This window comes from Neoarius graeffei, chromosome 9 (genome assembly GCF_027579695.1).
Source record: "Neoarius graeffei isolate fNeoGra1 chromosome 9, fNeoGra1.pri, whole genome shotgun sequence".
Classification (NCBI taxonomy): domain Eukaryota; kingdom Metazoa; phylum Chordata; class Actinopteri; order Siluriformes; family Ariidae; genus Neoarius; species Neoarius graeffei.
This window is the reverse complement of record NC_083577.1, coordinates 57,740,067-57,752,145: the sequence shown is the minus strand read 5'-3', so window position 1 is coordinate 57,752,145 and position 12,079 is coordinate 57,740,067. Positions and strand designations below refer to the sequence as shown.

General features: G+C 40.3%; 1 protein-coding gene across 2 annotated transcripts in view; it reads right to left on the bottom strand.

The window, feature by feature from the left end:
- Positions 1-10,728: 10,728 nt before the first annotated feature.
- gtf2f2b (general transcription factor IIF, polypeptide 2b) overlaps positions 10,729-12,079 on the bottom strand; it is a 51,056-nt gene continuing 49,705 nt past the window's right edge. For both annotated transcript variants that reach the window (XM_060929914.1, XM_060929915.1), the window contains one exon: positions 10,729-10,904. In XM_060929914.1, the coding sequence (XP_060785897.1) occupies positions 10,764-10,904 (141 nt within the window). In that variant the 3' untranslated portion in view covers positions 10,729-10,763. The remainder of the gene's footprint in view (positions 10,905-12,079) is intronic.

Below are 12,079 nucleotides of genomic sequence, written 5' to 3'. Positions count from 1 at the left end.
AAACGGCACGGACTTCCGCCTTGTATCACCTTTCATTAAAAAGTATAAAAGTATGAAAATACTGCAAATACTGATGCAAATACTGCCCATTGTGTAGTTATGATTGTCTTTAGGCTTGCCATCCTTCCACTTGCAAGTGGTAAGTGATGTGCGCTGGGATCACACACACAGCGGCTCAGTCCCGAATCACAGCTTGTTCACTTCACTCGCGTGCTCTGTGAACTGCGCAAGGCCGGAGTGCGCACCCTCCAGAGGGCACTCGCTGTTCAGGGCGGAGTGATTTGGAGCGCAGGATGCCTGCGGAGCCGAGCGTATCCGTGTATTGGTATTGCTGTGTGCACGCAAATCGTGTATTGGTGTTGCTGTGTGCACTAATCGTTTTAAAAACGTTAATCTGATGATCCGCTGATACGGTCTAATGTAAACATGGGCTAAGCAACTCCCTTGCATTCTGTATAATAAAATAATTGATGCTCACAAAGCAGGAGAAGGCTACAGGAACGTAGCAAAGTGTTTTCAGGTAGCTGTTTCCTCAGATTGTAATGTTATTAAGAAATGGCAGTTAACAGAAACAGTGGAGATCAAGGTGAGGTCTGGAAGATGAAGAAAACTTTCTGGAAGAACGGCTCGTTGGATTGCTAGAAAGGCAAATAAAAACCCCTGTTTGACTGCAAAAGACCTTCAGAAAGATTTAGCAGACCCTGCCATGGTGGTGCACTGTTCTACCGTGCAGCGACATCTGAACAAATATGACCTTCATGGGAGAGTCATCAGAAGAAAACCTTTCCTGTGTCCTAGCCACAAAATTCAGCATCTAAAGTTTGCAAATGAACATCTAAATAAGCCTGATGCATTTTGGAAACAAGTCCTGTGGACTAATGAAATCAAAATAGAAATTTTTGGCCATGGGAATGAGTCATCTTTAACTTTGTGCCTTTTGGAAATCATTTCATTTTCAACTTGCTTAACTGTTCACAGTAACAGCAATTTTGACCAGGGGGTGCCCAAACTTTTGCATACCACTGTATACAAAGAAAAATCACCAGGTACCTCTTCTAAGATATGGTGGAAAAATCATTGATGCATTCTGAATCACCACAGAAATGCTTAAACACCATGTTTTGCAAAGACTTAAACAACCAATTTTTTGTAAATCTGTTTAGTGCCAATGTCCATTGTTAAAAGCACTTGATAAATAAAATCGAATCCTAAAGAAAATCTGTGGTCTGAACTGGTCCACATGCACAGAGCTAATAACAAGGGAGGATGCAATGTTCTCTTTGAAGATCCTGCTACATCTGTCTACAATCCACTGTAGCAAAAGAATGGGGTTTTTTGTCCAAGCCATGTAATCAAATATTAATTGTAAGGGTACAGATAATCAGATCATTTTGAAACCAGTGGTAGAAAAACACATAAAATGGTTCAATAAAACTTATCTATTTTTTTTTTAAATATTCTCTCTGAGACAATCTCCCCCCTACAAGACTGTCATATATTTTTTATACACACACACACACACACACAGTGGTATGTAAAGGTTTGGGCACCCCTGGTCAAAATTGCTGTAACTGTGAACAGTTAAGTAAGTTGAAGACGAAATGATCTCCAAAAGGCATAAAAGATGACTCATTCCCTTTATATCTCATCTCATCTCATTATCTATAGCCGTTTTATCCTTCTACAGGGTCGCAGGCAAGCTGGAGCCTATCCCAGCTGACTATGGGCGAAAGGCGGGGTACACCCTGGACAAGTCGCCAGGTCATCACAGGGCTGACACATAGACACAGACAACCATTCACACTCACATTCACACCTACGCTCAATTTAGAGTCACCAGTTAACCTAACCTGCATGTCTTTGAACTGTGGGGGAAACCGGAGCACCCGGAGGAAACCCACGCGGACACGGGGAGAACATGCAAACTCCACACAGAAAGGCCCTCGCCGGCCCCGGGGCTCGAACCCAGGACCTTCTTGCTGTGAGGCGACAGCGCTAACCACTACACCACCGTGCCGCCCATTCCCTTTATATTTTAAGCAAAATCAATTTTTTTATTTTCATCTTTTACATTTTCAAAATGACAAAAAAGGAAAGGGGCCCAACGCAAAAAAAGTTTGGGCACCCTGCATAGTTTGTACCTAGTAACACCCCCTTTGGCAAGTATCACAGCTTGTAAGCACTTTGTAGCCAGCTAATAATCTTTCAGTTCTTACCTGAGGGATTTTCACACATTCGTCCCTGCAAAAGGCTTCCAGTTCTACAAGTTTCTTGGGCTGTCTTGCATGCACTGCTCTTTTGAAATCTATCCACAGATTTTCAATGATGTTTAGGTCAGGGGACTGTGAGGGCCATGGCAAAACCTTCAGCTTGTGTCTCTTGAGGTAGTCCACTGTAGATTTTGAGGTGTGTTTTGGATCATCAACTTATTGTAGGACCCATCCTCTTTTTAACTTCAACTTTTTTATAGATGTGTGATGTTTGCTTCCAGAATTTGCTGGTATTTATTCGGATCCATGCTTCCGTCGACCAATGAAATGTGCCCTGTGCCACTGACTGCAACACAACCCCAAAGCATGATCAATCCACACCCATGCTTCAGAGTTGGAGACGTGTTCTTTTCCTGGAATTTGGTACCCTTTTTTCTCCAAACATACCTTTGCACATTGTGGCCAAAAAGTTCTATTTTGATTTCATCAGTCCACAGGACTCGTTTCCAAAATGCATCAGGCTTATTTAGATGTTCATTGCAAACTTCAGACGCTGAATTTTGTGGCTAGGACACAGGAAAGGTTTTCTTCTGATGACTCTCCCATGAAGGTCATATTTGTTCAGGTGTCGCTGCATAGTAGAACAGTGCACCACCACTCCAGGGTCTGCTAAATCTTTCTGAAGGTCTTTTGCAGTAAAACAGGGGGTTTTATTTGCCTTTCTAGCAATCCAACGAGCTGTTCTTCCAGAAAGTTTTCTTCATCTTCCAGACCTCACCTTGATCTCCACTGTTTCTGTTAACTGCCATTTCTTAATAACATTACAATCTGAGGAAACAGCTACCTGAAAACACTGCTACGTTCTTGTAGCCTTCTCCTGCTTTGTGAGCATCAATTATTTTATTATACAGAACGCAAGGGAGTTGCTTAGAGGAGCCCATGGCTGTTGATTTTAGGGACAAGTTTGAGGAGTCAGAGAATTTATACAGCTTTGAAATCTGCACCATCTGACCTTTCCTAACGAAGAATTTGAACAAGCCACAGCTCAATAAACTAATTAAGGTCTGGAACCTTGGTAAAAGTTACCTGAGAACTCAAATGTATTGGGGTGCCCAAACTTTCGCATGGTGTTCCTTTTCGTTTTTCACTCTCCAATTGTACAAAACAAAAATACTACACAAATCTTGCAGAAAACGCTGAAATGCATCGTCTTTACCTTTATGCCTTTTGGTGATCAGTTCATCTTCTGCTCACTTAACTGTTCACAGTAACAGACATCTCCGGGTGCTCCGGTTTCCCCCCACAGTCCAAAGACATGCAGGTTAGGTTAACTGGTGACTCTAAATTGACCGTAGGTGTGAATGTGAGTGTGAATGGTTGTCTGTGTCTATGTGTCAGCCCTGTGATGACCTGGCGACTTGTCCAGGGTGTACCCCGCCTTTCACCCATAGTCAGCTGGGACAGTCTCCAGCTTGCCTGTGACCCTGTAGAAGGATAAAGCGGCTACAGATAATGAGATGAGTAACAGACATTTTCAGTAAAGGTGCCCAAACTTTTGCATGCCACTGTATATTTTATTTATACGAGAGCGAGAGGATATTAAATGGTGGTGAAGATATTTCACGAATGAGCGTAACAAACTTCATATCTTCAAGCCAACGTATAACATTCTTTATATTATATGGACACGCATCCACAAAAAATACACAAATTAATCAAAAGAATTTTAATTTTGAACCAGTTTACCATTTTGACAACACATGTCAATCAGTGGGAAAATACTGGAAGTGACATTATCGATATCCTCATGACTGAAGCTTCTGGAAAATATGTTATTCGGGTCCAGGATGTAATTTCTATGAGAAATGTGTAGTTGTGTCCATACTTTTGTCTGGTACTGTGTGTGTTAGTTATTTAGCGAGCGAAACAAAACATCAGTGTGTGGCTGGTGAAGGTTCGTTCACTCTCTGTAGTTTTCAAAATATTAAATTGGCTAGATTATTTACTGTTGTACTTGTGACTATTTGAAAAAAATTGGTTAACGTAAAAATAGTGTAGTCCTGCATTTTCTTCCCCAAAAGATTCCTAAGTATCTAGCCCAACAATGGGGAAAAGCATCTGGATGAGGAGTTGGCAAACTGAAAATAGCCAAGTAAGCATCATTCCCCTTATACACAGCCTCATCAATCCTGTATTTTTGTCAGAATAGTTCTGACTTCCATCCCAACCTCTTTTTCCTCCACCTCTACAAGACAACAAGGAAGAACAATGGTGAGTATTTATTTCATCAACAGACAGACATTCAGTGATGTTTTAAAGCCACTTTCTTCAGAATCATAAATATAACAAAAATACAGTGAAGCTTGAAAGTTTGTGAACCCTTTAGAATTTTCTATATTTCTCCATAAATATGACCTAAAACATCATCAGATTTTCACACAAGTCCTAAAAGTAGATAAAGAGAACCCAGTTAAACAAATGAGACAAAAATATTATACTTGGTCATTTATTTATTGAGGAAAATGATCCAATATTACATATCTGCGAGTGGCAAAAGTATGTGAACTAGGGCTGTCAAAAGATTAATTTTCTTGATCGCAACTAATCTCAGAAATTTCATAGTTAATCGCGATTAATCTTGATTTACTTTGCATGTGTAAAATTGATATTTTGCAGTAAGACCGTTCGAATCTAAAGTTAAACCCACAATGCAAAGTATTTCTGACCATTGTGTCTTAAATTGGAATAAAATGAAGACAGAGACAAAAGCAGAATTTATCTTTTGGCCTTTTTTATTTCAAAAAGAGTGTAGAGAAAGGAAAACAAGTATTAAGAATGAATGACTGGCTACTTTGGAGAAATTGTAAATAAATGAACACAAGAAAAAAATCAGAAAAAGTGCCATGTAGACCCACTTGTCTCTACTTCAGATTTGACTATGAACAATGTAATGTCAGGCCACTCTCTTCTTCAAAAATAAAATGTCACCATAAAAAAATAAATAACCATACAAAGCACTTCATAACTTAAATTCAAACAAACCATTCAGAGGTCCAGAAAACCGTTGCTTATCCATCACAAAAGAGGACTAAACTGAAGACAACAGCGTGTCCTTCCATGCCAATGCCAACGACTCGATGGAAACCACACGCTTCCGCTCGAGCTGCCTACGGATGCGTAGAAGGAACAAAAGACTAGCAAACTCGAAATAGCGCGTTTAACCGAAAATGAGTTTAATTAATACAACCAGAGGAGCTGCATGTGGATGGTAGAAGTGCGGAAAATGCTGGTAAACTCTGATCGCGATTAAAAAAAATATTCGCGATCACAATTTACATTAATCTAATCGCGATTAACGCGTTAATATTCCCAGCCCTAATGTGAACCTTTGCTTTCAGTATCTGGTGTGACCCCCTTGTGCAGCAATAACTGCAAATAAATTTTTCCGGTAACTGTTGATCAGTCCTGCACACCGGCTTGGAGGAATTTTAGCCCATTCCTCCGTACAGAACACCTTCAACTCTGGGATGTTGGTGGGTTTCCTCACATGAACTGCTCGCTTCAGGTCCTTCCACAACATTTCCATTGGATTAAGGTCAGGACTTTGACTTGGCCATTCCAAAACATTAACTTTATTCTTCTTTAACCATTCTTTGGTAGAGCGACTTGTGTGCTTAGGGTCGTTGTCTTGCTGCATGACCCACCTTCTCTTGAGATTCAGTTCATGGACAGGTGTCCTGACATTTTCCTTTAGAATTCGCTGGTATCATTCAGAATTCATTGTTCCATCAATGATGGCAAGCAGTCCTGGCCCAGATGCAGCAAAACAGGCCCAAACTATGGATACTACCACCACCATGTTTCACAGACGGGATAAAGTGCTTATGCTGGAATGCAGTGTTTTCCTTTCTCCAAACATAACGCTTCTCATTTAAACCAAAAAGTTCTATTTTGGTCTCATCCATCCACAAAACATTTTTCCAATAGCCTTCTGGCTTGTCCATGTGATCTTTAGCAAACTGCAGACGAGCAGCAATGTTCTTTTTGGAGAGCAGTGGCTTTCTCCTTGCAACCCAGCCATGCATACAGTCGTTGCTCAGTGTTCTCCTGATGGTAGACTCATGAACATTAGCCAATGTGAGAGAGGCCTTCAGTTGCTTAGAAGCTACCCTGGGGTCCTTTGTGACCTCGCCGACTATTACACGCCTTGCTCTTGGAGTGATCTTTGTTGGTCGACCACTCCTGGGGAGGGTAACAATGGTCTTGAATTTCCTCCATTTGTACACAGTCTGTCTGACTGTGGATTGGTGGAGTCCAAACTCTTTAGAGATGGTTTTGTAACCTTTTCCAGTCTGATGAGCATCAACAACGCTTTTTCTGAGGTCCTCAGAAATCTCCTTTGTTCGTGCCATGATGCACTTCCACAAACATGTGTTGTGAAGATCAGACTTTGATAGATCCCTGTTCTTTAAATAAAACAGGGTGCCCACTCACACCTGATTGTCATCCCATTGATTGAAAACACCTGACACTAATTTCACCTTCAAATTAACTGCTAATCCTACAGGTTCACATACTTTTGCCACTCACAGATATGTAATATTGGATAATTTTCCTCAATAAATAAATGACCAAGTATAATATTTTTGTCTCATTTGTTTAACTGGGTTCTCTTTATCTACTTTTAGGACTTGTGTGAAAATCTGCTGTTTTAGGTCAGATTTATGCAGAAATATAGAAAATTCTAAAGGGATCACAAACATTCAAGCACAACTGTAAATTAATAAAGTGGCTAGAAGCTAAAAATTTCATTTTTAATCATGTCCGATATATTGGTATCTATATTTTTTGTCTATATTTACAATTGCATTAAATGATGTGAACTATATGGCTTCAGGAAAAAAGTGTGACTTGAATGATTTCAGTTTGCCACCTGATGTAACTGGTGATTTATTATATAAGAGCAGCGTATTGAACCATTATTTACACCAGAAGTCTTGGAAAATGCATTTGACTTTGTAACAGAACATGGCAGAGTTTGTGTGATTTGTTGTGTCTCAAGGTATCATTCAATCTGAATGAAGAGCTGAGTTTGGTTGAACATTTGGGGGAGAGGACCGTGTCAGTGCAAGCGCCCAGAGAGCATCCGTTCACCATGCAGACTGTGGAGGATCAGACCCTGGCCATCTTTACCGAGAACTCCTCAGGTGAGGCTTGACATCAAAACACTTCTAATGGAAAGGAGGAGTCTTAAATAAAATTGAATGGAATCTACAGTAGTGGTGTGCAGCAAGGTAGCCATTAAAGGAGAGATCCACCATGGAAGGCTTCCAGATCAATGTTTATGCTTAATGTGTGATATTCAGTGGGGTCCAAGATTGACATTTTTTGTTTAAACGTCTTTCATGGACATGTTGGTCTGTTCTCTCTTTGGTTAACAGTTTCCTGCATTACCTACAATGCCATTCAGCCACTTGTTGATAGTTGTGCCAGTGGGAAATGGCCCTTATTTCATCGTTCCCTAAAGAGATCAGTGCAGCAGCACTTTAAATCTTTTAGTCTATCTAACTCTCTCACCTCTGTCTGTATACTGTGCTCACCAATCAGGGTCCAAAGATTCAACTTCCATGCTTCTGCTGTCCTCAGTTAAAGCCACTGTGTTTTCAACCAAAGCAATCAATTGGATTCCCATCAATCCCGTCGACTGCTTTGGTTGCCCACCATCCCCCCCAAAACTCTGTGCAAATTAATCATAGAGCTGCACTGTCCTCTGGAACCTGGAGTCAAGCTTTTGTTGTTTTTCCGTGTTGAATCAGTCGATCATCAGTATGATACTGAACATTGCTAAACAAATTGTGAGTGAGAAAAAGGAGCCAAGGGCGGCACGGTGGTGTAGTGGTTAGCGCTGTTGCCTCACAGCAAGAAGGTCCGGGTTCGAGCCCCGTGGCCGACGAGGGCCTTTCTGTGTGGAGTTTGCATGTTCTCTCCGTGTCCGCGTGGGTTTCCTCCAGGTGCTCCGGTTTCCCCCACAGTCCAAAGACATGCAGGTTAGGTTAACTGGTGACTCTAAATTGACCGTAGGTGTGTGTGTGAATGGTTGTCTGTGTTTATGTGTCAGCCCTGTGATGACCTGGCGACTTGTCCAGGGTGTACCCCGCCTTTCGCCCGTAGTCAGCTGGGATAGGCTCCAGCTTGCCTGCGACCCTGTAGAACAGGATAAAGCGGCTAGAGATAATGAGGTGAGAATGAGAAAAGGAGCCAACAGTGAAAGGTAATGATCACTTCTGTTTGAGTTCCCTGAAATTTTTTCACCTGTTAAACATACAGTGGTGCTTGAAAGTTTGTTAACCCTTTAGAATTTTCTATATTTCTGCATAAATATGACCTAAAACATCATCAGATTTTCACACAAGTCCTAAAAGTAGATAAACAGAACCCAGTTAAACAAATGAGACAAAAATATTATACTTGGTCATTTATTTATTGAGGAAAATGATCCAATATTACATATTTGTGAGTGGCAAAAGTATGTGAACCTTTGCTTTCAGTATCTGGTGTGACCCCCTTGTGCAGCAATAACTACAACTAAACGTTTCTGGTAACTGGTGATCAGTCCTGCACACCGGCTTCGAGGAATTTTAGCCCATTCCTCCGTACAGAACACCTTCAACTCTGGGATGTTGGTGGGTTTCCTCACATGAACTGCTCGCTTCAGGTCCTTCCACAACATTTCGATTGGATTAAGGTCAGGACTTTGACTTGGCCATTCCAAAACATTAACTTTATTCTTCTTTAACCATTCTTTGGTAGAACGACTTGTGTGCTTAGGGTCGTTGTCTTGCTGCATGACCCACCTTCTCTTGAGATTCAGTTCATGGACAGATGTCCTGACATTTTCCTTTAGAATTCACTGGTATAATTCAGAATTCATTGTTCCATCAATGATGGCAAGCTGTCCTGGCCCAGATGCAGCAAAACAGGCCCAAACCATGATACTACCACCACCATGTTTCACAGATAGGATAAGGTTTGTATACTGGAATGCAGTGTTTTCCTTTCTCCAAACATAACACTTCTCATTTAAACCAAAAAGTCCTATTTTAGTCTTATCCGTCCACAAAACATTTTCCCAACAGCCTTCTGGCTTGTCCACGTGATCTTTAGCAAACTGCAGATGAGCAGCAATGTTCTTTTTGGAGAGCAGTGGCTTTCTCCTTGCAACTCTGCCATGCACACCATTGTTGTTCAGTGTTCTCCTGATGGTGGACTCATGAACATTAGCCAATGTGAGAGAGGCCTTCAGTTGCTTAGAAGTTATCCTGGAGTCCTTTGTGACCTTGCTGACTATTACACGCCTTGCTCTTGGAGTGATCTTTGTTGGTCGACCACTCCTGGAGAGGGTAACAATGGTCTTGAATTTCCTCCATTTGTACACAATCTGTCTGACTGTGGATTGGTGGAGTCCAAACTCTTTAGAGATGGTTTTGTAATCTTTTCCAGCCTGATGAGCATCAACAACGCTTTTTCTGAGGTCCTCAGAAATATCCTTTGTTCGTGCCATGATGCGCTTCCACAAACATGTGTTGTGAAGATCAGACTTTGATTGATCTTGGTTCTTTAAATAAAACAGGGTGCCCACTCACACCTGATTGTCATCCCATTGATTGAAAACACCTGACTCTAATTTCACCTTCAAATTAACTGCTAATCCTAGAGGTTCACATACTTTTGCCACTCACAGATATGTAATATTGTATCATCATTTTCCTCAATAAATAAATGACCAAGTATAATATTTTTGTCTCCTTTGTTTAACTGGGTTCTCTTTATCTACTTTTAGGACTTGTGTGAAAATCTGATGTTGTTTTAGGTCATATTTATGCTAAAATGTAGAAAATTCTAAAGGGTTCACAAACTTTCAAGCACCACTGTATCTGCACTAGCAATGTCCTGCATCCACCAACAGATTAGCACTAGAATCTGTACACGCATTTCATATCGCAAATATCTGTAATATAATAAGGTAATCATATTTACTGTTTCATTGTGGAGTTTTCCTTTAAGGCATGCATGCAAGTTGTCTGAAACTCAGAATAGGTGTCCTTGAAATGCATCCAAAAGCTGAAGAATATTTCTCTTCATTTACAGTGTTACAGTGTGATGTACCTGAACATATTTAGAAGCTTGAGATACAAAATAATCCTCCAAATCTTGCACATCTTACACCAGACTTTGGGTTTGTGTCGCACCTTTAGTTGAAAATGAACAGTATCTTGTGGGTTTTGTTTTTTTAAATGCGCTAATTACACTTAAATTTAAACATAATCCATGTGTTGAGTAAATGTCCTGGTATGTTTAACAGTAGTGCACGAAAAACAAAAAAGTTATTAATCCCAGCAGTACATTTTATTTCCATTTCTGTTCAGAACTATCCCATTTCACACAAAATTATTCTAAATGGCATCTATTGCCCAAACAAAACTGACAAAAAGCAAACAAAATAAACAAAAATGTCACCTTAGTGTACAAGTGCAGCTATGGTCATGGTAAACGTTAAACCATTTTTTCTTCTTCCTCTTCTTCATTTTCACCTTCTTGGTAGTGGCGATATTCTGGTTTCAGCTCCCAGGTGCTTTTGTGAGGCCCTCTAGGATTGTAAACTGCAATCTCACGCAGAATTTCTTTCAGGTAAATCTAGGAATGTTTGACCTGGTTAGCAATCAGGAGTCATGTGTTTATCCATAAAAATGGTGCTATAATCAAGCAGCTGGTTTAAAAATGCTCACGATGATCCTTCTTCAGGATCTATAAAGCTTTGCTCCCTGATAGAGTGACTGGTTTCAAAATAGCTGGCTTCCAGCTGGCAACAACTGTTCATTCAAGCCCCCAAGAACAGGTGATATCTGGAGCTCGATGTCATTCGGTCACCACAGCAACAAATTTTTACATGAACACCATTAATATGACCGGTGACTACTGCAGTGTGGGGTTTTTTTTCCATTATTGTTAAAAATTGCTTCTGTAACAATAAATGAAAGGAGTTTCAGCAACGCTCCCTGCAAAAGAATAACTTTCCATTGTGCATGCAATTGTTTGATAAAACATGTATATGATACAGTTATGCATCCATAATGTTCCCAAAATCCTCCAGAAATGTCATTATTTCAAATCATAAGCATATTTTATGAATGTGATTCTGTATGGCTCTTATGCTGTTTATTTAACGGTTTCTTGAACTAGAAGTGTAGGTCAAGACTGCAATCTCACAGGACACAAGAAAAGAGGTTGCAGGAGTAGGTGGTCAGATATGAACCTCATGAGACAAAGCAATACCACTTTGACATGGGAGCATGTCAAATGCAATGGGCTGCTCGGTCCATCTTCAGCAAATGTTTTATCCTGGTTTGGGTCAGTGTAGATTAAATTGCCGATTTGTTAAATAATCTAAAATAACAGGGAGTGGGTGGGATTGGTTAAGAAGAAGTATTGAGTCCTTTATTATCACATGCACACTCAAGCACAGTGAAATTCATCCTCTACATTTAACCCATCTGAAGCAGTGAACACACGCTTTGAGACAATATCAAGGAATATTCTTATGTATACTACTATACACTTAAATTTTATTTACAGCAATTTGCTGTAATTACAAACAGTGTCCACTGGGGGTCAGTAGTTAGCATGGTTTTGACGACCATAGGCTTTAAAAGTTTCTATGCTCCTGATTAGTTTCATAATTCAGTATTATTGATACGAGTCATCCAAGTTCATGACATTTCCATCTCAAGTAGGGAGAAACCTAGACAGTATTCATGTGGTGGTTATACTTGAGAACGGCAAGAACCCTTAACAAATGATAATGCAATCAA